This window comes from Spermophilus citellus (assembly GCF_964194105.1).
Source record: "Spermophilus citellus genome assembly, chromosome: 10".
NCBI lineage: Eukaryota > Metazoa > Chordata > Mammalia > Rodentia > Sciuridae > Spermophilus > Spermophilus citellus.
In genome coordinates this window covers 25,912,174-25,940,138 of record NC_138197.1, presented here as the reverse complement: position 1 = coordinate 25,940,138, position 27,965 = coordinate 25,912,174, and the positions used below count along the sequence as shown (strand labels likewise).

The 27,965-nt window shown below is 35.8% G+C and overlaps 1 protein-coding gene across 1 annotated transcript in view; it reads right to left on the bottom strand.

Moving 5' to 3' along the window:
* Window positions 1-27,965, bottom strand: part of ERC1 (ELKS/RAB6-interacting/CAST family member 1) — a gene marked incomplete at its 3' end in the record, with an annotated part of 440,133 nt that overhangs the window by 395,504 nt on the left and 16,664 nt on the right. Inside the window, exon 2 of the mRNA XM_081310767.1 lies at window positions 11,355-12,166. Coding sequence (XP_081166893.1) covers window positions 11,355-12,023 — 669 coding nt within the window. The 5' untranslated portion in view covers window positions 12,024-12,166. The remainder of the gene's footprint in view (window positions 1-11,354; window positions 12,167-27,965) is intronic.

Sequence of the window (27,965 nt, the reverse complement as noted above, 5' to 3'; positions counted from 1 at the left end):
AATAACAGAGAGTCCCACTGAATAGACATCCTTGATGATCCTCCCTCTTCTTTTTCAAAAACAAAAAAAAATAATAATAAAGTTCAAGCACTACTCACAAGATAATTTTTAAAATATGCATTCATTCTTAAAAAACTTGGTCCCCCTCCATTAGAGCTATGGATGGATATGATTACAGCAAATGACTCCAAGAAAGTAGATAACAGAACCAAACATTAGTTACAAACAAAACTTTATCAATAGATTCTGTTAATTCCTTTGTAGTAAAAATTAGGTAACTGATAAGACAAAGAGGAATAAATCCTTATAATAAAACCTCAATAAAATAAGCACTGGTTAGCCAACTATAATTACTAAGGCAACAACAACAAACAAAACAATAATGTTTGCTATTACAGCATACAGCCATTATACTCATTAATACTAAAGAAACAGTGTCATTTCCTAAATCATGGTGAAGAAGAACCTTGTTGAGGTCACCCTAAACAGATAAGAGTAGAGAGCCTTAGATAAAAGTGACCTTTGAGGCAGCCTTTTACCACAGCCAGAGGACCCCACTATAAGACCTGTAGATTTAGAGCCCTCTGCCTGAAATATTCTTCAGTTCAGAAAATCACATCACTCAGGTCTAACTCTGCTCAACTAACTCATCTTTTAAGAAGCAAAAAGCATTTCTGCTACACATTGAAACACCGGTTAAGAAAAGTCACAGAGAACTGTTTGTTACTTTTCTCAATGAACACTGTTCTAACTTGAAAAACTAAAATAATAACCTATGATTGATTATACAGACTGGGGATATGACCAACATTTTCTCAAAAATTTATGAAATTAACCTGTCATTTCAAACACAACAACTGACAATATCTTTTGCCAATGGTTTTTCCCCAGGAGCACACTACCACTGAGCTATATCTCCAACCCTCTTCCATTTTTATTTTGAGATAGGGTCTCACTAAATTGCCCATGTTTATCCAGGACATGTAATCCTCTGACTCAGCACCTCAATAGCTAGGATTACTCAGCAGTCAATGATAAAATCTGAGCTTTCAAATATCAGAATATTGGAAATTTTTATTAACTATCAAGTGAGTTGGACACTTTACCAATACTTGAAGGACTTTTCTGATGAGCAGTATTAATGAATGTGGTTTTTTTCAAATCTGTCTAATGAAATATCAATATTTGGAAGGTCTGCATAACTCAATGAACCAATATTTTTCAAAAGACCAATACAAGTGCTACAAATCCAGAAGAAAACGCGTTATTTTTATATATCTTCTAACTGTAAAAGATCCATTCAAAGTGACACACAAACACATTTGAACATAATAAAGTATGAAAAGCTTCACTGATAGGGTTTTGGATTCCACATCGCAATTAACTTGAAAAACTACTACTTACAGACAAATATGTTCTAAAACTGGATTTTTCCAGCTCACTGCTGGGCATGGAACCCAGGTGACCTACATGCCAGAAAAGCAGTATGCCATTGAGCTTCACCCTAACTGCTAAAACTTGATCATGACTATGGTTGTACACTGAGTAAATTACCCAAAAAAAAAAAAAAAAAAAAAAAAAAAATATATATATATATATATATATATATATATATATATATTTTGAATTGTACAATGTCTTTTATGGTATACAAACTGTACCTCAATAAAAAATGCTTTTCTAAAAGAAAAAACTACAACTTAGTTGAAATCTGGTGTGGTTCTGAAAAATATCTAACACTTACCTGAAAACACTCCTGCTTTTCCAAGTACATATTGTGTGAATCCTGATTTTCTCCACATATTTCAACTAAAACTACAAATTGCAACAGATTGAATATAAAAACAGATATGAGAATCTGCTGTCTTCAGTTATGCCAGACGTTAAAGAGACTTGCAATACAATTTTCATTTTTAAAACGTTATTTATGTTAACATTTAATTTAATTATTAAAACTCTTTAAATTTTCTATTTAAATGACAAATATTGGGCTGGGCACTGTGGCTCAAGCGGTAGCGCACTCGTCTGGCATGCGTGTGGCCCAGGTTCGATCCTCAGCACCACATACAAAGATGTTGTGTCCGCGGAAAATTTAAAAAAAATAATAATAAATATTTTTTAAAAATTATCTCTCTCTCTCTCTTTTTTAAAAAAGTGACAAATATTGATGAATTTGGCTACAAAAATAAAAACTGCTTGGGCTCCTTTACATTTTTACAAATAAATATGTCCTGAGGCCAAACAGTTTGAGAACTGCTACTACAAAGGACTATTCAAGGCACATCTAACGCGACAGCAGTTAACCAAAGGTGACTTCAAAGCTAAATAAGTCCCTGCATATCATATGCTCTAGAAACTCACAAGTCACCAGGCAATGTTATGATATGGTATCATGTGTACATCAAGGGTGATTGACTGCAGATTCTCCATATGTGAAATTAATCTGGACAGGTGTTATTTCAGTATTCTCATTTTAGTATTCTCTGCAAACTGTCAAAGTGTAAAAGAATTTACCATGAGCGTATTAAGTTGGAAAGGCTAAGAGAACAAAGTGGGGGAAAAGAAGGTGGTTTCAAAAGCATTACTGCTAACAGTAAAGTAAAATAAAGGGAATAAATCTTGGTTAAGGACTATCTTTCCAATTCCAGAAAGATAAAGGAATACTTTTAGAGATGCACATGGCAGCACAAAGCCAGTTCAAAAAGCATTTCTAATCCTGTCCAGAGTGAAAGAATAAAACATTATCAATACAATCATTTCCTCCCTGAATATTTTCTGCAATTACTCCTTTTCAGAAATTCACTCTTAATTCATCATACATGAGCTCTAATGAAGCTGCTGTTAATTAAAATAAAGGACATCTATTAGCAGAAGTTTATCATAGGAACATAAACTAATATTAACCTTTGGGCAACAATGAGTAGGGATTAAACCCAGGGGCACTCTTACCATTGAGCTACATCCCCAGTCCTTTTTATTTTTAATTTTGAGACAGGGTCTCCCTAAATTGCTGAGGGTTTAGCTGAATTGCTGAGGCTAACCTCAAACCTGTGATCCTCCTGTCTCAGCTCTCAAGATGCTGGGATTACAGATGTGAACCACTGCACCTGGCTAATCATTTGTAATAAATAGTGATTTGATAAACTGAAAGAATCACTCAGGTTATTTTTGCCATCAAAGAAAAGTAAAACAATAGAAAGAACCAAAACACAAAAATAGATTGATAAGAAAATATATATACAAAGCATGTTCTCTCTTTCCCCTCCACTCCTCATACCCATAAACAGAGGCATGAAGCTTTTGATACTCAACTAACACAGTAAATTCTTTAACATTAATAAGTACATGTAACATCCACCTGTGTGCACCTAAAATCACAGTCATTAGTTTCCTATTTTCAAATGATTATGAAAAACTTCTATTCATATATGTACACCAAATTCACTATTTCTTACTCTGAAACTGGTTGTACTTTGCCATCTCTTTCCATTGTTAATCAAGAGCAAAAACATTTCCATAGTCTCAGTACCATGACTCATTGCATTTTTCTCTCTAGTCATCATAGCCTTCAAACAAATCTCTCTCTGAAAATACCTCATGAATGTGCACCTTGCTCACCATGCCTATTACCCAAGTTCATCCAGGCCTTCCACAACAACTCACTTGCCTTCTCTGCCTTCTTTCCTTCAATCTTCTCTGTTGACCCTTAACATGTCACTCATTTCACTGTTCAAGAACTCCCTAGGGCAACTTACTATTAGTTTCCTAAAATTCTTCTTCCAATAAATCAGATAAAGGAAGAAAAAACATATACTTCAAGGGTGAATTCAATTATATCTCAATTGAGGTATCATGAAAGAAGGAGAGGTGATACAGAGTGAGGAATGGAGGGACAAAGGGGGGTGAAAGGATGGATGAAACTCCCTAAAATTTCTTCACAAGTATCACAGCATGTTCCTCAGGCATCCTGAAGAAATCAAATTATTACTACATATACGGCTATCAGGAGGAAATCTGGCCTCGCAGTGCCACTTCTAGAGATGGTAAAGCATGACTAAGAAACAGACATTTTTATCAAATAGATACAGCTTTTTCAAGGAGCCAGAATCTTTGGGAGCTGTTACTGGGATTGAACCTAGGGGCACTTTACCTCCAAGCTATATCCCCAATTCTATTTTTTTTTTTTTTTTTTTTGAGACAGGGTCTTGCTAAGTTGCTGAGGCTGACCTCAAACTTGCAATTCTCCTGCCTCAGCCTCTGAGTCGCTAGGATTATAGGAAGGTTCGAGCACACCTGGCCAGGGAGCCAAAATCAACAACCCCCACTAAATTCCAAGTAAACAAACCTACCAACTCTTCAAATGGAAAGCAAATTTCCCATACCAATTTATGTACTTTCACATGTGACAAGACCTAATGGATGGGAGCTTCATAAAATGAAAATCATTAAAAAAAATATTAGACTCTATAGCACATAGTTCAGTAGTAGAGCACATGCCTAGCACATTCAAGGCCCCAGGTTTGATCTCCAACACTGCAAAATTCAATCAATCAATCAGACAGCAATCAGAAAAAATACAGAAGACAAAAAAATTAAAGTCTCTTGCCACTCTATAACATTAAATAGAATATACTCTGCTCACACAAATTTTCCATCAAAAGTGTTTAATTAAATACTTATTTGAAGAAGCACCCAAATAAATTCAAAACAGAATTCTTTCTTTGAATCCCCACCTCCAGTACTGGGCACTCAATCCAGAGCTTCACATGTATTAGGCAAGTACTCTATCACTGAGTTACATCCCCAGCCCTTTTTTTTTTATTTTTTGAGACAGGATCTCACTAAATTGCTAAGGTTGGCCCAAAACTTACAATCTTCCTGCCTCAGTCTCCCAAGTAGCTGGGATTACAACCCAGGCTGAAAAAAACAGAAGTCTTATAAGATATAACCAAGAAAGAAGTATGACAATAGCTGGTTATGTATTGATTAGAATAAAATAAAACATAAAACTTATTCAAAGACTTATTGGCTCTGAAAGTCTAACAAGCTCACAACTGAATTTTATATTTCTCAAGCAAACATATGCTAAAAGCCTTTCTTATTCTCAGTTTAAAAAAAGAAAATGCAAGCTAGGAGTATAGCTCAGTGGTAAAGCTTTTGCCTAGTATTCAGCCTTCCCTGTTAAAATATAATATATATTATTCTAACTCTTCTAACTCTTCAATCACTACTTGATAGTTCAGTAACGAGAATCGTGGGACATAAAATCAGCTGGGTATTTTAGAAACAATCTTCTATAAGGATCCCATAATAATAAACCACACACATCAGGCAATTCTAAGCAAATGTGTTTTACATTTGCTAGAATTCTAGACCAAGATTTCTGTAGCCCAATGAGATCAAACATTCAGAATGGACTCAAACACCAGTCTCAAACTGAAATGGGGAAATTTATTTAATTACTGAAATCCTGTTAAACAATCTTCTTTATAAAATGGAAGATGACAGACCTCTGAGGACTACTGAGGGTATAATGAATGAAGAATTTAATTAGGACCCACTGCTGGCTGACTATAATCTATTAATTAGCATTCTCACTCTCTATATCTCATTACAGTGTTTCACTTTACTTTAAAATTGCACCCTTTGTTTTTTGGACTAAAGTTATACAATTTTAGGATTGTCTGTTAATTATAGTGGGTGCAGGAAATATATTCCTGCCAGAATTGGTGTTTAATTAGAGCAAGGGGCGGACTCTAGATAAGGCAGTACTCACCCTTCTTCTGCACATATGGTTTTTTTGGCATGAAAATCCTGTGGACTGCTTCTCTTGCACTGAAGTGCTAAGTACCCACAATTGTCTTTTCAGAGATTCAAATATTTTGCCTCTGAATGTAGCTTGATAACTGGAAAGGATACTGCATTTATTTTTTTTCCCCAAAGCTTCTGACATATAGGTATAAAACTATGCCTCAATTAATATCAAAATCAACAAGCATCCCAGTAACTTTTCCTCAATAAACTGCAATAAACTGGACTTTGCCAAGTCACCTGATAAGAAAAACAATCTTCTCTATGGGCATTATTTTCAGAATCATCAGCAAGATAAGCCTGGGATTAGCTAATTCACTAATATATCCAGGAACCCCAATCACTTTCAATTTTATAGGTTTGCGCGCGCGCGCGCGCACACACACACACACACACACACACACATACACACACACACACACACACACACACAGAGAAAATCTATATTAGAAAGGTGGAGCATTTTAAAGAGAAGTATGTATTCATATGTAAATTTTTCACAATATTCTCTTATTTTGCTCTGGTTTTTGCTATTGTTTTCTTTGTTTGCAGAGCTGGGAATTGAACCCAGGGTCACTTTACCACTGAGCTACGTACCCAGTCCTTTTTTTTTTAATATATATATATATATATATTTTAGTTGTCAATGGACCTTTATTTTGCTCATTTATATGTGGTGCTGAGATCGAACCCAGTGCCTCACACATGCTAGGCAAGCACTCTACCACTGAGCTACAACCCCAGCCCTCCAGACCGTTTTTAATTTTTTTTTTTTAATTTTAAGACAGGATGTTGCTAAATTGCTGAATCTGGTCTCAAACTTGCAATCCTCCTGACAGCCTCCTGAGTAGCTGGGATTACGGGTGTGTACCACCACAGCCACCTACAATATTTTTTTATAATAAGACGGTGATTTACACACTTTAAAATTAAATGGAACTCTTGTTTTTTTTTTTATTAAAACACATTTGAGATTGGACAATATTCAATTATAATGTTTGTCTAAATACATATAACCAATTTCATATATACCACATATACACTACAAACTTATCAATATTGTTTAAAAAAAGGACTTCATACCCTAAGAACACAAGATACAGTTTCTAATACCTATGCTACACTGATACTTCATCACAAGACTGAAGAATACAAACTCATTTTTTCCTCTTCTAACATTTATAACCCAATACTACACAATAAAACTGAGCAGGTACAATTACTTTATAATAATGAATAATATATTTTTGGTTTTATATTCTCTTTTCTGTCAACTAAATAAAATGTATTTTCATTTTGCTATCACATCATTTGAGTATTTATCTTATGAGTCAATGGTTCACAATGTGAGGATACATCAAAATCACCTTGTGGGCTTTCCTTTCCTTTCTTCCCTCTCCTACTTACCCCTTTTTTTCTTTTCTCTTGTGTTACTAGGGCTTGAACCCAGGGACACTCTAACAATGAGCTACATTCCCAGTCCTTTTTTTATTTTTTATTTTGAAACCAACTCTTGCTAAATTACCAAGACTGGCCTTGAACTTATGATCCTCCTGCCTCAGTCTCCCAAATAGCTGGGATTACAGGTCAGGATTACAAGCGTGCACCACTGGTCCACCTTACAGGGCTCTTTTGAACTACATCTCTAAAATTTTAATACTCTTTTCCCTATATACACCACATCCATTGGGATCACTGTTATAGATAATGATCAAGTATGTTGCATCCCTAACATTACAGGAAAAAGGACAATAAGCATGGAGAGAATGGTCCTTTGTTTCTTGGGGCTCAAGATCTGAGATTATAGGTCAGTGATAAAGCACTTGGCCTAGCATGTGCAAGAATGTGGATTCAAATCAACACTGAAAAAAATTTTTTTTTTTGAGCTCAAAAGTGACATTACAGAAACATCACAATTCAGTGGCATATGGGCAAGAGATAAGTTTAAGAATTGAATGTATTAGCCAAGCATGGTGGGGCACAACTATAATCTTAGCTATTCAAGAAAATAAAGTAGAATAACAAGTTCAAGGTTGTACTCAGCAACTTAAGACCCTGTCTCAAAATCAAAAATAAAACATAAAGGGCTGGGGATGCATCTCAGTGGAAGAGCACCTCTGGATTCAATCCCAGTACCACTAAAAAAAATAGATTAATTAGTATATACTAAATTCTAAAGATCATGAAATCACCTGAGAAGCTTGTTTAAAATACAAGTTCCAAACTCTGTTCTCAGAGGTTTTTATTTAGTTATTATTCAGTAAGATCTAGAAATCTAGGTTTTAAACAAATATAACTACTAATAGTGATATATCTGAGCCAGCATTTAGGTAACCCCTCTCCTTATGTTTAGAATCTATCACTGAAGTCTATTTCAGTTCTTTTCTTCCTTTGCATAATCTTAAAGTCTTAATAAGTCAAACTCACAGAATTTTCTAAGAAATATCTTTTTTTAATATTTATTTTTTAGTTTTCAGCAGACACAACATCTTTGTTTGTATGTAGTGCTGAGGATCGAACCCGGGCCGCACGCATGCCAGGCAAGCGCGCTACCACTTGAGCCACATCCCCAGCCCCAAGAAATATTTTTTTAAAGAACATGCTCTCACGGTTGGTGTTGTAGCTCAGCAGTAAAGTTTGGGTTTGATTCTCAGCACCACATATGAATAAACAAATATTTAAAAAAAAAAAAAAAAGGTCTGCCAACAATTAAAAAAATTTTCTTAATGTACTCTTATTTTGTAAGGCCAGGTGTCTAACAGAAATACTTAAGAATATTAAAGCATTAAAATTTTAAGTAATGACAAATTTAATTACCAGTTAAAAAGTAAAAGAAAAATAGTTTGGGGTTATAACATACCTGAGAAATTAAATTATAAAATTAAATTATATTAAATTATAATTTTTTTGGAGGGAGGTGGCGCCAGGGGTTGAACTCTGGGATACTGGATCACTGAGCCACATCCCTAGCCCTATTTTGCATTTTATTTAGAGACAGGGTCTCACTGAGTTGCTTAGTACCTCACAGTTACTGAAGCTGGCTTTGAAATCGTGATCCTCTTGCCTCAGCCTCCCAAGTCACTGGGATTACTAGCATGCACTACCATGCCCAGAGTAAATGAGATTTTTAACCTACCATATTATCTAGTATAAACACAATGGAAAAGTACATAGGCATGATAAACGATTACATATATATTAAAGAGATTTAATATATAGGAGAAATGTCGTTGGCTAAAATAAGGTCACAGAATAACACTCGTAATATTCCACTCATGCAAAATTTCTTATGTTTCTTTAACAAGAAACATCAAAATATTTAGGGCAATTGTGAAGTTATTAGTAGATGGGAGGATATGGGGTAAATTTTACTTTCCATTTTTCTGTATTCATCTTATGACCAAAAACCAAATCTGGAAAAGCAGGTCTGTAGCTTTAACATACAAAATTCAATTTACCTTGAGATCTTCCAGTACTCAAAACAGATCTGAATGCCTAAACTAAGCATGATTAGCAGAATAGTTAAGACAATCATGCCAGGTCAGGGGGCACATGCCTGTAATCCTTGGAGACTCAGAAGGCTGAGGTAAGAGGATCCCGAGTGTGAGAGCAGCCTGAGCAACGTAGCAAAACTCTATCTCAAAATAAAAAATAAAGGGCTGGGGATGTGGCTCAAGTGGTAGCGTGCTCGCCTGGCATGCGTGGGGCCCGGGTTCGATCCTCAGCACCACATACAAACAAAGATGTTGTGCCCGCCGAAAACTAAAAAATAAAGATTAAAAAAAAAATTCTCTCTATCTCTCTCTCTCTCTGTCTCTCTCTCTCTCTCTCTTTAAAAAAAAAGTTTAAAAAAATAAATAAATAAATAAAAAATAAAAAGGGCTTGGTGGTAGGAACTCCTGTGATTCAATTCCTAGTACTGAAAAAAATAAAAAATAAAAGACACAGATCATTTCTAATTCTCTCTGTATTTCATGGAATCACTTAAGAAAAATGCAGAAATTTAGTTGTTTATTACTTTCTTTATAATTCTTATTAGCCTAACCCAAAAATAAGTTTAATAACAACAACGAGGTAGCTACTTTAAAATTCTCCTCTAAGCTGGGTGCAGTGCCACACACCTATAATTCCAGCATTTCAGGAGGTTGAAATCACAAGTTCAGCAACAGCCTCAGCAACTTAGCAAGTTCCTAAGGAACTCAGTGAGACCCTGTCTCTAAATAAAATATATTTTTTAGGGGTTAGGTTGTGGCTCAGTGGTAGAGTGTTCACCTAGCACATGCAAGGCACTGAGTTCGATCCTCAGCACCATGTAAAAATAAATAAATAAAATATTTTAAAATGTGTGTGTGTGTGTGTGTGTGTGTGTGTGTTTTTAAGGGCTGGGGATATGGCTCTGTGGTTAAGTGCCCCTAGGTTCAATCTCCAGTACCAAAAAAAAAAAGAAATTCTCTAAAGAAATGATAGTTTTTTTAAGGGCAAGTAATCCAACCTCCCAAATTTAAGATATGTTTTAAAAGTATTTTAAACAAAAAGTATTTTAAGATTTTAATTACCACAGGCTAAATATGATTTGCTCACATATTTGATTTCATGAGCTGTTGCACAGTATGACACAACTATAGCCAAACATGAACTATAACCTGAGATAGTTCAGAAAAGTAAATAAGTTATTTTTTTCATACAGTGTCTAAGACAGCACTTGGCTCTTCTTTTTCTTTCTTTCTTTCTTCCTTCTTTTTTTCTTTTTTTTTTCCCCCTTAATTTTGAGACAGGATCTCACCAAGTTGTGTAGGATCTCGATAAATTACTAAAGCTGCTCTAGAACTTCTAATCCTCCTGCCTCAGATTCCCGGGCTGCTGGGATTACAGGTGTGAGCAACCACACCCGAAAGCACTTAGTTCTAAAACTGAAAAATTATGTGATTATAATGCCTACACATATTATTTTATCAAAACAATCAATTGTACCAAGTTGCCTTTCCTCCACCTTAAATTTAGAAAAATCAAAGAATAACAAAAACAACATCAACACCCTGAAGTAAAACTTACATGAATATCAACAAAACGATGTTACTCATTTTAAGTACCTAATTAAGATTTACATCATTAACTTTTTAAAAGTAACATCTGTTCTTCAATAACATATTGGCTTACTTCTGATAGTTTTTAAGACTGATTTTTTTTTACATTATGACCAATCTTACTGGTATATTTTACACTTAAATAATCAAAATAATTTTGGAAATGGATGTTAGAATGTGTGGCAATACTCTATTCTCACAGAATTGAGAGAATATTGTATTTTTGTATTTTAAAAAAATACAGTAAGTGAAAAAGAACTGAAGAAAAACAAGTAATAAGGGGGAAAAGCAGACATAAAAGCAAATCTGGAAAAGGCTGAGAAAGAAAAGACAGAAAATACTAAAATAGATAGGATTAAGAAAGATAAATGAACTAACAAGGGAAAAAAAAAGACTGACTCATTTTATTCATATACATGAATTCAGCCAATAAAGACAGACAAGACATATAAAACTAACCTGGTTTTCTTCCTGCACGACTCTATACTGTTCCTTCCAAATAGTGATTTTGGAAGCTTCATCTTTTCGAAGGGCTCGCTCTTTCTTCAACTCTGGGCTCCAGAAGGTCTTGATGCTATTCATTGAAGAACTCAATTTACTCTCCTTTACTTCCACATCCTTCCGCAAGAGATCATTTTCCCTTAACACTTCCTTTAGCTGTGTCTGCAGATCCATGATTGTATTATCTCTTGCCTGACGAAGAGAGTGAGGTACAGTGGATGCCATACTCACAGGAGGGAGGTGATGCTCTCCAAATGCTATGGTGTCACTAGCAACCCCACTGCTGGCTATGTTGGGACTACTGCCCATAGCAGTCATCCTAACACCATAAGGCAGACGTCCCCCAGAACGGCCAAGTGTCATGGTGCTTTTTGGTGTTTCTGAACCCACATTTTCATGGTCACTTAAGTACATAGGGCCAGATGTAGCATAGGCAGCATTTAAGGATTGTATATTCTCCATTGAAAGGGTTTTCCCACTGCCACCTCCAACACTGCCTCCAGAACTCCCTCCAGTACTATTGGTTCGACGATGACCTAAGCGAGGGGAACGGGGAAGCCTAGGTGAACGCCCAGGGCTCTGGTTGCTTGGTTCCACCTTCCCAACTGAGCGAGCACTTCCATACATGGTTGCAAGGTGAACTTAGCTGCCACGAAAGATGTAATGCAGAAAACAAAAACGGAGAGATTTCTCTATGGCTGTAAGTCAGCTTAAGGCTATCAGAAATATCAGGTCACCAGCTGTCCAATCTTGAATATCTTACGCCATATCTGTAATGAAAAGATCACACATTAAATCCTCTTATAATAAATATTCCCCTTCTCAGAAACTTCCCATTTCCCCTTCTATCATTTATGTACTCATGGATTCAAAATGTGATTACAGCACAATGTATTTCACAGTAAATGCCACTGTAAAAATGTTTTGTGTGTCTCAAGACCATATACCATACAACTGAAAGATTAACAAAAGATTAACAAAAAAGAAATAAAGCTCTAAACTATACTACAGAGCAATAGTAACAAAAACAGCATGGTACTGGCACTAAAACAGGCCAATAGACCAATGGTACAAATAGAGGACACAGAGATTAACCCACAAAATCACAACTACCTTATATTAGACAAAGGTGCCAAAAGCATGCACTGGAGAAAGGATAGCATCTTCAACAAACGGTGCTGAGAAAACTGGAAATCCATATGGAACATAATGAAATTGAATCCCTATCTCTCACCATGCACAAAAGTTAACTCAAAATGGATCAAGGATCTAGGAATTAAACCAGAGACTCTGCATCTAATAGAAGAAAAAGTAGGCCCTAATCTCCATCACGTGGGGCTAGGCCCCAATTTCTTTAATAAGACGCCTATGGCACAAGAATTAAAACCAAGAATCAACAAATGGGATGGATTCAAACTAAAAAGTTTTTTCTCAGCAAGAGAAATAATATGTGAGGTCAATAGGGAGCCTACATCCTGGGAACAAATTTTTACCTCTCACACATCAGATAGAGCGCTAATCTCTAGGATATATAAAGAGCTCAACAAGATAAGCACCAAAAAAACAAATAATCCAATCAATAAATGGGCCAAAGACCTGAACAGACACTTCTCAGAAGAGGATATACAATCAATCAACAAATATACAAAAAAATGCCCATCATCTCTAGCAATCAGATGGCAGCCATGATGAAGACAAACAACAATAAGTGCTGGCAAGGATGTGGGGGGGGGGGAGTTACACTCATACATGCATGGGACTGCAAATTGGTGCAGCCAATTTGGAAAGCAGTATGGAGATTCCTTGGAAAGCTTAGAATGGAACCACCATTTGACCCAGCTATTCCTCTTCTCATACTATACCCAAAGGACCTAAAAACAGCATATTACAGAGACACAGCCACATCAATGTTTATAGCAGCACAATTCACAACAGCTAAACTGTGGAGCCAACCTAGATGTCCTTCAGTGGATGAATGGATAAAAAAAAAATGTGGCATTTTTACACAATGGAATATTACTCAGCACTAAAAAATAATAAGATCATGGCATTTGCAGGAAAATGGATGGCATTAGAGCAGATTATGCTAAGTGAAGTTAGCTAGTCCCAAAAAAACAAATACCGAATGTCTTCTCTGATACAAGGGGGTAACTCAAAATGGATAGGGAGGAAGAGCATGGGAAGAAAATTACCTCTAGATAGGGAAGAGGGGTGGGAGGGAAAAGGAGGGAGAGGGGAATTGCATGGATGGTGGAAGGAGACCCTCATCGATGTACAAAATACATGTAGGAAAATGTGAATTTAATGTCAACATATCTTGACAGAAATATGATAAATTGTGGTATAAAGGTGTATTAAGAATTGTAATGCAAATAATAAGAGAGCTCATGTAAAATAAATGATAAAAATAAAAAAATGAAAGAAAAAAGAAATAAAGCTCAATATTTGAACATGATTTTTCTTTTTAAAAAAATTAAGATGTTGATGGACCTTTATTTTATTCATTTATTTATTTGTGGTGCTGAGAATCAAATCCAGTGCCTCACACATGCGAGGCAACAACCCCAACCCTGAATATGATTTTCTAACAAAGAACACAAGCTTATCAACTGACACATTATCAGAACCAGTAACAGAACTCAACATACTGGTCAGGAACATGTTCAATTCATAAACATCAATACTTTTAGATATTGGCAACAACAATTAAAAAATGTAGTTTCAAACTTTAAAAAATTCCATTCACAATACCAACAAAACTGTAAAAGTATTTTGATATAAATCCAACAAGATTTCAAGCATTTTTTTTTTTTTTTGCAGGGGGTGGGGGGAGTGTAGCAGTATTGAGGATTGAACTCAGGGGCACCTAACCACTGAGTCACATCCCCAGCCCTATTTTGTATTTTATTTAGAGACAAAGTCTCACTGAGTTGCTTAGTGCCTCACTTTGACTGAGGCTGGCTTTTAATTTGTGATCCTTCTGCCTTATCCTCCAGAGCCACTGGGATTACAGGTGTGTGCCACCATGTCCAGCTTCAAACATTTTTGAGAAAGAAAAAAAAAAACATAAAACTACTGAATGACATGAAAAAGTACCTGAAAGAAAAGCTATCCATGTTCATAGACATGAAGACAAACCCCATAAAGCTGTTCTTCCCCAACTGTTAAGTACAATCCCAATGAAAACCTCTAGAGAATTTTTCACATAATTCAAAAAAACAGAAGCTAAAATTCACATGGAGGAGTAAAGGTTCAAGAATAACCAAAATAATCATAAACATTTGGACAAAAAAGGAAGGTATATCCCCAAACAGCAAGAGAAATTACAGATTTATAATCCAAAAATCTCTTTAAGATAAATTCTTCTATAAAGTTTTAATTAGAATTAAAAAAAAAGATAAATTCTTCTTTTTAACTCATTTAGAAGAAAAACCTGATCCACTCTAGTATGAGATTATGTACTGATATATACCACTTAGTGTGTCTATCAAAGTAATGTGTGTGTTAACAGGATACTGCAAAATGCCCACTAAACATTATGGCAAAACATTCTGGGCAAGAGACACACATCTGATCACCAGGATTTCTCACAAAAAAATTATAAAAGCTATAGTAATTAAATTATAAAAGCTTTTATATTATTATAATAATGTTATATTATAATAATATATTTTAATGTTATAATAATATATTATATTATTATAAAGCTATAGTAATTAAAATTATAGTTCTATCCAAGGACTAGAGTCTAAATTATAGGATTTAGATTTTAAATATATGGGATTTTAATATTTACTAAACATAATATTTCAAAAAATGAAGAAAAGACAAATCATTCAATAAACAGTGTTTGAATAAGTGATATATTCGGAAAATAAACTGAACCCTACTTCTGACAGTATAATGAAATAAATTCCATGCATACTCAATTTTTTAAGTCTGTGAAAAGTACTAGGAGAAAATTTAGGACAATATCCTTGTAAAGCTGAATTAGAATAAGGCTTTCTTAAGAACCAGAAAGTAAAAAACATAAAGAATAACAATTAATACGATTAATTATGTCAAAATGTTTCCTTCTTTCTAACTTTAGCTCTTTCACATGGGGTGTTTCCCATGTAGAAATTCTGTTTACAGATCTTACATGCATGTTGAATATATTTTCACCTAGATATTCATCTCTTAATTTTTCTTATGGTATTTTATGAAATAACATGTCGTCACTTTTTCAGCAAATGGCTGAACTATGCTCCTCACCCCTAAGATTCATAAACTGAAGTCTTAAGCTTCAAACCTCAGAATGTTGATTATATTTACAGAGAGATGGTAATTTAAAAGGTAATTTAGGTTAAATGAAGTCATTGGGGTAGGCCCTAATCCAGTACAACTGGTATCCTTATAAAAAGAGACAGAACAGACCATGAGAAGACACCAGAGGAAAATGGCCATCTACAAGGCAATCAGAAGCCTCTGGAAGTGGTCAGCCATGCTGACACCTTGATCCCAGAATGAAAGACTCCAGAATGGTGAGAAAATAAATTGCAGTTAGCGTAAGCCACCCATTTTTCTTATGACAGCCCTACCAAACTAATACACCTCAACTTCTACACCAGAGGGAAATATAGAAATCAAAAGGAATTTTCTGGGTGTCCTCTTGTCATACATTCTTTTACATTAACATCCATCCTTAACTTGTTTTCTCCACTCTGATAAAAGAAGAGCTAGTCTTTCCATGGTACTGCAGGGCCTATGTGCTGAGCCTTCCTCAGAAACCTTATATAACGATTGATTTTCCTTTATGATGTTTTTGTAACTTCTGTTTATAGTCTCCCATCTCTCAACTGCTTCACACTCTCCACTTGGTTTCTTTTATCACACTCTCCTTTTCTTGTCTTCCTCATTATTCGTTCATTCCTGCTTTAACTGTTTCTGATCTCCAGAGTTACATCTTCATCTCTGAAATATCATCCTTAGGGGATCACTTCTCCCTACCCCTACCAGCTTTAAATATAAACTGTATAATGATGACTCCAAATTTACACTTCCAGTCCTAACCCCTTCATTTGACAATCAGAACCATACACCCCACTATCTGGGTATCTCCAATTGTACTTCTCATTAGCAACAGTGCTCAGGATACATGGACAGAATAGTTTCTGTATTATCCTCTTTAGTGCTGTTGCTCTAGTATCAAAGCATATTAAAAACACTGTACTCAACTATTAAAACAAAAATGTGTCCAGAACTATTTCCTATAGAGTCTAAATGTGCAGTAACAAAAATGCAACACATACTCTTCCAGTACATTTCACCGTAACAAGGGCTTTGTGAAATAATCAGTTCTCACTGTGTTCCTGAAAGTCACACATCCAAGGACTAGCAGGAAAAGTGCAGGCTCATTCAGCTTGACTATTTAAATGGACAGCTTTGGATGAATAAATGAAACTCTTAGACCCTCAGCATCTTCATCAATGAAATGGACATAAGATCTTTTTCCAAGAAGAGCTAAGAAGATCAAATCACTGAGTGAGTATAAAATACCTAGGGTTCTTAGTAGGTTTTCAGTAAGTGTTAGTCATTACAATTGTAGGTGTTTATTTTACACATATTTTCACACAAGTGGGAAAACTGAATGAAAAAGAGCAAACTACAGAATTTCTTGAAATAACAAGATTCCAGGAACAGACTATAGAATTATGGGACTGCGCTACAAAGATACAAAGGCAATTCAGTGGAGAAAGTCAATCATGTCCCCCACAAAAGGAGACTGGCACATTTTCACGGCCACCACAGTCCACCCCTTGTATCCCTTCTCCACAATGGCACAAGGAGCAGCTTTTGCTTGATTCCCACAGGGCTCTCTTTTTGAGAGGAAACAGAGAAAAGTTACTGGAACAAACTACAGCTGCTGGTGGTCTGAGCTCATTTTCTCCCATCCCTACTATTCTAAATTCCACTCATCCTCATTTTTTACCTCAGCAGGTCTTGGTGGCTTACCTTATGTTGTGATTCAACTTTCACTCCTAAGGGCTATAAGCCCTCAGAATCATATTCATCTCAGGCCAGGACTGCTGCACATGTCCATTCGCAGTTAAAATGGGACAAAGTAGTACAAAAAGGAGCCCAGCTGGATCACCAAGGCTCTCCTCCCCCATTATGTTCATAATGCGAAAAATTACAATCTAAATGGTTACGTATATTATTGGCTATACATGTTAAGGCAAAGCTACAATATGGGATACAATCTGTAATGGGTCCTCAAAAATTATTGTGTAACCAGAACCTCAGAAAACAGGGTCTTTGTAGATGTAGCCAAGTTAAGGTAATTTCATTAGAAAGGCCCTAAATGCTGGTTTGTTTGTTTGTTTGTTTGTTTGTTTGTTTTTAGATTAGAAAGGCCCTAAATGATTGATTTTTTGTTTGTTTTTTGGACCGAGGATTGAACCCAGGGATGCTTAACCCTAGCCACATCCCCAGGGTCTGAGACAGGGGTTAGAGACAGGGTCTGGCTGAGTTGCTAAGTGCCTCACTAAATTGCTGAGGCTGGCTTTGAACTCACAATCCTGCTGCCTCAGCCTCCCGAGTTGTTGGGATTAAAGGTGCACGCCAAAATGCACAGCTGAATGATGTCTTTATATGAGAAAAGAAAGAAGATTCAAGCACAGAGATACACATTAGGAAGAAGGCCAGAGATCAGAATAATGTGGCAACAAACCAAGCAAGCCAAGAATTGCCAGGGGCCACCAGAAGCCAGGAAGAAAAAAGAAAGAATTCTCTCCAGAATGTTCGGAGAAAATAAGGCTTTGAGGACATTTTTTTCCAGCGGGTGGAGCGGGGGCTACTGGGGATTAAACCCAGGGACACACTACAACTAAACTACATTGCCAGTCCTTTTCTGAGATAGCACTTCGCTGCCTCAATCTCCCCTGGGATTAAAGGCATGGGGCAATACATCTTGGCTCTCACGGACCTCTAGCTCTGGAACTATGAGAACGAACTTGACATAATTTGTTACAGGTACCCTAAGAAATTAACTTATTATCTCACTGTAAATGATGATGTATCCAGGAGGGGTGGTGCAGACTGTAATCACAACTATTCAGAAGGCTGAGACAAGGGGATCACAAGTTCAAGGCCAGCCAAAGCAATTTAGCATAACCATGCCTCAAAATAAAAAAAGGGCTTTAGAGTGCTCCTGGGCTCAATCTTCAGTGCAGCAAAAAAATGAATAAATATATAAATGATGATGTGGTTTCATCCTCAATGTGTGGAAAAATATTTCAAAGAGAAAACAGAAAAAAATTATAAACACAGATTCCCTCCACATTAAAAAGAAAAACATGCACTTGTAATCCCAGTGGCTCAGGATGCTGAGACAGGAGGTTTGTGAGTTCAAAACCAGACTCAGTAATTTAGTGAGGTCCTAAGCAACTGAAACTGTCTCTAAATAAAATACAAAAAAGGGCTGGGGATGTGGTTCAGTGGTTATGTGCCCCTGGGTTCAATCCCCAATAAAAAAAAAAAAAATGTTATGGCAGGTTACACAACCTAGACAGTAACATTTTTAACAATGATTTTGCTTTCTCATATACTTGCAGAAACTACACATTTATCTTTGTAAGAACATACTATTTTTATAATCAGGACTAAATTTAAAAACTATTCAAGAATGGGTAGATTAAAGATATCCAACAAATTGTATACTGGTCTAAGTACTATAAGGATCAAGATATTAAAAACATTTATTGTACCACTTCTACAATAAAACCAGGATATTTTCCTTGTAGCCAAATGTAATGAATTCTCTTTACTTCTATTATATCTCATACTACTGACCACTTCTATCTTTAAACTCTCACATGAAGTCTCTGATCCTACTCTTCTGATTCTACTCTCTCTCCAAGACAATCCCTTTGTCATACATTTTATTGGCTCCTCTTTCTCTACTTTTAATAATTTTTTTTAAAGAGAGAGAGAGAATTTTTTTAATTTATTTTGTAGTTTTCGGCGAACACAACATCTTTGTTTGTATGTGGTGCTGAGGATCGAACCCAGGTCGCACGCATGCCAGGCGAGCGCACTACCCCTTGAGCCTTATCCCCAGCCCCTCTTTCTCTACTTTTAAATGACTAGTATAGCTAACAGCTCTATTTTCAAACATATTTTCACATTCTTTATTCATTTTTCCTGGACAATCTCATCCACTAGTGTTTCAATTAATACTTATTTTACATAGATATTTAGTTTAAATTTTATCAATCAATATTCCCACTGCTGACCTTTCTTTTGGACTGCAGACCTACCACATACTAAACATTGCTGTCAAGATGATCCACAGGCAACTCATCAGTTCTAAATAAACATATTTTCTCTAAAACACATCGTTTCTCCTATGTTCCTGGCTGAACAAAATTCATTTTGACTCCTTCATTCAACTTCCATTAATTAATCCATCACTATGTACCATAAATTCTTATCTTTGTAATATATATAATTCATTTCCAAACCTTCAGCTACAACTTCATCCAGTCTGGACAAGACTATTAAAACAAACTTTTAAGTGGCCTCCTTTACTGTATGGTCTTCTTTTCCTTTTTTTTTTTTTTTAAATATATTTATTTTTTATTTTTATGTGGTATTGAGGATCGAACCCAGGGCCCCACGCATGCCAGGCGAGCACGCTACCGCTTGAGCCACATCCCCAGCCCTTCTTTTTCTAATCTATTAATGATGCCCAGTTTTATTTTACAAGCCCAACATATTTAAGGAATGTAACACAGTGTAATCAATAACAGCCATTCGCTATGATATAGAGATTCTGGAGTTAAGAGTCAGAGGCATATTGGAAACCCTAGAGGAGCAGTGCTGGTTTGATAAAAGTTCCATATTCACAGGACATGCCTATAATCTGTGACTCAGGAACCTGAGGCAGGAGGATGGCAAGTTCAAGGCCAGACTTAGCAACTTAGCAAGATCCTATCTCAAAACAAAAATTAAAAAGGACTGAAAAGTGTAGCTCATGTTACCCCCTGGGTTCAATCCCGAATTCTAAAAAAACAAAAAAGACAGAAAATTTCCTTATTCTAAAGCTCTATTTTTCCCCACCATATCTCTGTGAGAATCAATATGTTTTGTATGTCTTTTCATTTTTTTCCATATTGATTTTTACTAGGGCACGTGTATGTTCTATAACTTATTTCACTTGCATGCATGAATAGTGAGGTGTCTATATCTCTCTTCTCTCTCTACATCAGCCACTCCTGGGGTCTTGTCACAATATGCTACCACAGTGAGGACAGATCACCTTCTTTCCTGGTAGGAGGCAAAGCTTCCGTTTTAGGACCATCAAGTGGGGTTTCCTCCTGTAGCTGCTTAACCTCTCTCCCCCAGCTTTCCTTTCAGTTTTCTCCACTGCACTGTCTTGGCAAAGTAATCAGGATACAATGCCTTCTCAGAAAGATGCCAATGATTTAAGCACTATTCTGGAATCTTGTAGCACTCATATCTCTCATAGGAGGTGCCCCCAGGAGAGTCAGGGATATGGGTACTGACTATGCCAGAACTCTTCTTCTGCCTCCCTCAACCACTGGGTGGCATTCACTCTATGTTCTTCAAACCAGCCTCTCATCATACAAGCAAAGTACCAGTACTTGTCCCTGTGGACACACCATGACTCTAACGCAGCAGCCCCTTATAAAGCCACAACATCTTTGGCTGGTGGGTCAGAAAGGCACCCTGCACAAGAACACCATGATGCCCTGCTCTCCTTTAGAAGCCGCCTGCCTTTTCATTTTTGTTTCAGCATTTTTTTTTACATGTCATATCACAAAATTCACCATTTCACTTTATAATTTATACAATGCAGTGGCTTTTAGAATCTGTAAGGGACTGATTCTAAGAACTCTCATGGATACCAAAATCCATAATACTCCAATCCCTCATTATAAAATGGTATACTTGAATGTAACCTATGCCCATCCTCGAATTATACTTCAAATCATTTCTAAATCATTTATAATACCTAATATAATATAAATAATATGGAGGTAGTTGTGTTATTTAGAAAATAATGAAACAAGTGAGTACATATTCAATACAAATAACTTTTTTCTGAATATTTTTTATCAGCAGTTGGTTGAGATCTGCAAATGCAGAACCTGCAGATACAGAGAGCCAACTACATTCACAACCAACACCACTATCTAATTACAGAATATTCATCTCACTGAAGCCAGGGGTGGTACATGCCTATAATCCCAGGGACTTGGAAGGCTGAGGCAGAGGACAGCAAATTCAAGGCCAGCCTCAGCAACCTAGCAAGAACTTGTTTCAAAATTTTAAAAAAGGGTGGAGGGGCAGTCCTAAGGAGTATAGTTCAGTAGCAGACCAATCTTGGATTCAATCTCCAGTACCATAAAAAATAAATATTAATATCATTGATAAAAAAGACCCCGCAAATCCATAAACACCAATTTCAAGTCCTCAGGCCCTGGCAACTAATAATCTATTTCCTAGATCTACAGCAGGGCCTATTCTGAACATTTCAAGTAAATGGAATCAAATAGTATGTGGTCTTCAGTGTGGAAAGTGGAAGAGGAATAGTTGAATAGATAGTTGAAGAGATCAATTATTTTCCCACCTAGGGTGTTTTCTTAATATCCTAAATCCTACTTTTAATATTCCTTATGTAATCTCAATGAATTCTTTTTTTAATATTTATTCTTTAGTTGTAGTTGGACATAATACCTTTATTTTAATGATTTTTACATGGTGCTGAGGATCGAACCCAGGGCCTCACACATGCTAGGCAAGCGCTCTACCACTGAACTACAGCCCTCAATGAATTCTTAAAATAGAAAAACAACAAAACTGAATTCAGACCTGGTTACTAAAACTCCACTACCAAATTTATCAGGTAGGTCATGAAAAATACAAAAAGAATGCTCAAAATTTCCACTATCATTTTTCCCTACGAGAAAAGCATTGATTAAACAGTTAAGCACATACTAACAGAGAACATGTTCCCCAGCCTAGCCCCTCTACACCCATTCCAAATCCTAGAATATACTCAAAGATCTAAAAATAAAAATACTTCTACACACAATGATTGTATGTAGCCTTTAATTCTCACTCTCCCCACAAATAGCTACAAGCATAATATGAAACTGCAGACAGCAGTCTCTCACTTGTTCCTCAGAGATGAGAAAGAAGGATAATATTAGCTCTCAATGACCTGGATCTCCAAAAGAACACCACATATTCATAAGACAAACTAGAAAATTCTTTTTTTTTTAAAGAGAGAGTGAGAGAGGAGAGAGAGAGAGAGAGAGAGAGAGAGAGAGAGAGAGAGAGAATTTTTTTAATATTTATTTTTTAGTTCTCGGCGGACACAACATCTTTGTTGGTATGTGGTGCTGAGGATCGAACCCGGGCCGCACGCATGCCAGGCGAGCGCGCTACCGCTTGAGCCACATCCCCAACCCCTAGAAAATTCTTTACCAGTAACCTAGTAACCTATTCCAAGTTAATTACAACTGAATAGGCTGATATGGATGAGCTATGAGATATTCATAAGTTGAACCAGAAAATATAATACACTACCCATTAGCTATTTAAAGTACCATAGGTAAAATTCTGACCTAAATCTCAAAATTACTAGTCCAACCTACTGCAATTAGCATGTATTATCAGAAAATGAGTTTAATTAAATATTGTTTTTAAACATTTTTAAAGATTCTGCTCTGGCTGGGGTTGTGGCTCAGTGGTAGAACACTTGCCTAGCAGGTGTGAGGCACTGGGTTCTATTCTCAGCACCACATTAAATAAATAAATAAAATAAATAAATAAGCAAGCAAGCTTATTTTAAAAAAAAATTAGTCAAAAAAAAAAAAAAAGATTCTGCTCATTTTCTCCAAGGGCCAGTAATATTACTAGGGGCAAGAAATATGCTGCTATCTTAAGCTCTCTATGAAAATATTAACAATAGACCAAAATTTACAAATCCCTTTTAAGTACAATCTGGCATAATCTTATCAATATTTGAAATGTGCATACCATTAGAACTACAAGTTTTACTTTTTAAAATATTCTCCATAAGATATTTTCACAGGTTTAAGAATATATGTGCAGGATGTTCAATTATTGTATTGTTTGTACCATCAAGAAGAGAGAACAGGGGGCTGGGGATGTGGCTCAAGCAGTAGCGCACTCGCCTGTCATGCGTGCGGCCCGGGTTGGATCCTCAGCACCACATACCAACAAAGATGTTGTGTCCGCCGAGAACTAAAAAAAAATAAATAAATATTAAAAATTCTCTCTCTCTCTCTCTCTCCCTCCCTCCCTCCCTCCCTCCCCCCTCTGTCACTCTCTCTTTTAAAAAAAAAAAAAAAAGAGAAGAGAGAACAGTCAAGCAAGGTGATGCACACCTGTAATCCCAGCAACTCAGGAGGCTGAGACAGGAGGAATGAATGTAAGTTCATAGCCAGCCTCACCAATTTAGAGACACCCTAAGCAACTTAGCAAGACCCTGTGTCGAAATAAAAATTTAAAAAAAAAAAACTTATATTTCCAACAAGGGATAGGTTAAACAAATTATGTTATCTCCAAATCTAAAATACAATTAATGAAATTTTCAAATAAGTGTATCTTGACATGCCAAGACAACTAGAATACAATGTGAGATAGAAAAGAAAATGTTACAGAATAATACAATTGTTTGAATACAAAAAGGATAAACATAAGTGTCTGTGTACATACCAGAAAGTTTAGATGGTAACAAGCTATTTCTTTTTTTTTTAAATGATTTTTTTTTTTTTTTTTAGTTGTAGTTGGACACAGTATCTTTTATTTTATTTATTTATTTAATGTGGTGCTGAGGACCGAATCCAGGGCCTCGCACATGCTAGGCAAGTGCTCTACCGCTGAGCCACAATCCCAGCCCCAACAAGCTATTTCTTTTCTTTTTTTGTTCCCCTCCTTAGGTGCTGGGGATAGAACCAATGATCTTATGGACGCTAGGCAAGCACTCTACCATTCAGCTACATTCCGAACTTCAGAAAGCCCAGATAGACACTTTTTCCCTTGCCTATATGTTTCAGGGGTTTTGTTTATTTTTGGTATCAGGGAATGAACCCAGGGAGCAAAACCACTGGGCCACATCCCCAGCCCTTTTTATTTATTTATTTGGTCTGGCTTTGAACTTGTAATCCTCCTGCCTTAGCCTCCCAAGTCACTGATTACACCTGGTTCTATATGCATTCTTTTCTTTTTTTTCTTTTTCTTTTTTTTTTTTGTTTTTTTTTTTGGTTTTTTTTTTTGTTTTTTTTTTTTTTGTTGTTCTTTAACAATGAGCATGTATTACTTTCACATTAAAAAAAATAGTCTGGGGCTGGGGTTGTGGCTCAGTGGTAGAGCACTTGACTAGCATGTGCGAGGCCCTGGGTTCGATCCTCAGCACCACATAAAAAAATAAATAAAAATAAAGGAATTATGTCCACCTACAACTAAAAAATATTTTTAAAAAAACAGTCTCACTATATAGACTAAGGGTTTAAATAAGGACCTCACAGCACTCACTTAAAGCAGATGTCTCTGCTTCTTTACCCTCATGATATGATTTAATAATATGAAGTTTGTTAACACCATGCATCTGATTCTATGATCTTAATCTGATTCCCCTATATTGACTAGACATGCAAAACTACAGAAACACTGTCTCAGTGGCATATTCATCTGAAAGAGAACCATTGCTAGGAGCAACAATGATATTACCAATTTAAAGGAACAATCTTAACACTTGATGCTATTAGCATTTCATCCCTTTTTATGGAAGGGTGAGTAACTCAGTTACAATCAGGTTAATTACAGTTTTTAATAATTCTTATCAATCAGTTAATCAAGGTAATTGTAAGCTCCATCAAAGTTCCCACCATTATAAATACTGGTCAAGAAGATATTTTAAAAAGTAAATACAAGGTTGCTAATCATAGTTGTTCTCTACTTATCTCAACAATTTTATGCCACTTAGTTCAAGAGTCTTCCCCCATAACCCATTCTTATTAACATCCTGGGGGTTTTTTGTTGAGTGGTTTTTTGTTTTTGTTTTTGTTTTTTTGTGGAGTGTTTTGTTTTGTTTTGACACCAGGGATTAAACCCAGGGGTACTTAACCATTGAGCCACATTCACCAGCCCTTTTGATATTTTATTTAGAGACAGGATTTCAGTGAGTTGCTTACGGCCTCACTGAGTTGCTGAAGCTGGCTTTGAACTTGCAATCCTCTGCCTCAGCATCCTGAAAGGCTGAAATTACAGGCATTTGCCACCACGCCCAGCTAAAATCCTGGGTTTTTAAAATCCTAAAGTATCAAATGGTAATGTTCATCAGCTTGCATTTATACCACATCTCATCCTAAATTATGATCAATTCAACAAAAAGTTCAACAAATTTTACCACAAATATCAGCCAGGTATGGAACTACATGCCTATAGTCCCAGCTACCAGGGAAGCTAAGTTAAGATCACTTGAGCGCAGCAGTTCCAGACCTGCCGAAGCAATACAGTGAGACCCTGATCTTAAAAACTACATTATGCACTTGTTCATAAATATTATTCACAAACCCGAATTCCAAAAACATGAAAATCCAAAATTTTGTAACTAATGTGGAGGCAAAACCAGAACTGAACCAATACAAAAATACCAAAGTATCTGATGAAGGAATTAGGAAGTATCTCCTGAAACTCTTTAAAAAGTTAGGTAATAGATAGTAATATGCATCGTATCACCTTCCTACATCTGAGAAATTCAAAAATTCCAGACAAAAAGATCTTCAACATCCACCTGTATCATTGGTTAAGGTTTAAAACTGACATCATTTTTCATAAATAAAGAAACTTATAATGAGAAAGCTATAAAAAGAAGTTCTAATTCTGTAATATTTTATTTTTTAAGGTAGGCAATAAGTACACTGTTACAAATTATATAATTCTTCTTTTGCAAGTAGGAAACATTTCATAATTTTTAAAAGTACGAAAAATTATAGGTATCAGAGAACTTTTTCTTTCCTAAAAGTATTTGGAAGGCAAAAAATTTGAAAATGAGTTAAGGATCTTAAGGATATTCATATCTTTTCAGGCAGCATGGTTGACATAAACTTGTAATCCTAGCTGCTCCTGAGGCTGAGGAGGGCAAGGTCAAGGTCAAGGTCAAGGTCAGCCTCAACAACTTAAGGAGACCAGGCCTCTGAATAAAATATATTTAGAGTAAGTGGCTCAGCGGTAGAAGCCACTAGATTCAATGACATATATGGGGGGAGGGAAGGATAGGTTTTTCATCTCTCCTGACTCAGAAATTAATTCCATGAAGAGAAAAATGCAGAAAAAACTTCATCAAGTAAAAACATATCAGCTTTATTGGTACTCATCTCTTTAGGAAATGTTTTAAAAGTGAAATGTTTAAAACTAGCATGCAGCCTACAAAAAATAAATTTACAAAAAATAGCTGACATGAGCCAGGCATGGGGGCACACATCTATAATTCCAGAGATGTGGTTAGGTCAAAACAGTACAATCACAAATTCAATAGGGAGACTTTGTCTCAAAATAAAAAAATAAGGGGCTAACAACTAAATAATAAAAATTTTAAAAAGATGGAAAAAAAAATAAGGGGCTAGAGTTGCGGCTTGGCCATAGAGTGCTTGCCTAGCACATGCGAGGGAGGCGCCAGGTTTGATCCTGAGAACCACATAAAAATAAATAAATAAAATAAAGGTATTGTGTCCAACTACAAATTTAAAAAATATTTTAAAAATAAATAAATAATAAAAAACAGTTAGGGATGCAGATCAGTGGTAAAGCACTGCTGGGTTCAATCCATGGTACCAAGGAAAAAATATCTAAGATGAAAAAATATTTATAATACAGAAAATGAAAAAGGATATAATTTTAACATGCAAAATAATCCCAAATTTGCAAATATCCATATATAAAAATAGATAAACAATGGGAGAAAATGTTTACTTTCCTAATAGTTTTCCAAGTATGCCAAGTAGGTATATATTGCTATTTTAAAAAGGAAAAAGATTTAAAAGATTTAAACAGAAACAAAAGGAAAAAGCCATTGTAATCCAAGCTAAGCATTTCTTCTTTTTGTACCTGGTCTCAAAATCATTCCCCACACAACACTTTCAGCTACCACCACCAAAGAGCATTAGCACATAATATCAAAACTACCTGTTGGCCCTAAACATATCATAAATTTCATTATTTCTAATACAGATGCAAAATACCTAATATTATTTCAAACATGAATGGCTATATTAGAAAACACTGTGAAGAAAGTAGTAAGATTCCCTAGAACAAGGAATGTATACAATGCAAGTGGTGATCTTTCCAAGGCAGTGGTTGAATGGCACACTGTCAGTTACAAAGCATAAGGTGGGACTTAAGGAAAAGACCTTGGAAAAGGGATTTGCAGAGCCATTAAAAGTCACAATTCCTTTCTCCTCAACTAGGAAGAGTCCATTTTCTCTTCTGTGGAATCATCTCAATAAACTCTACCAATGAATATTTTTAAAG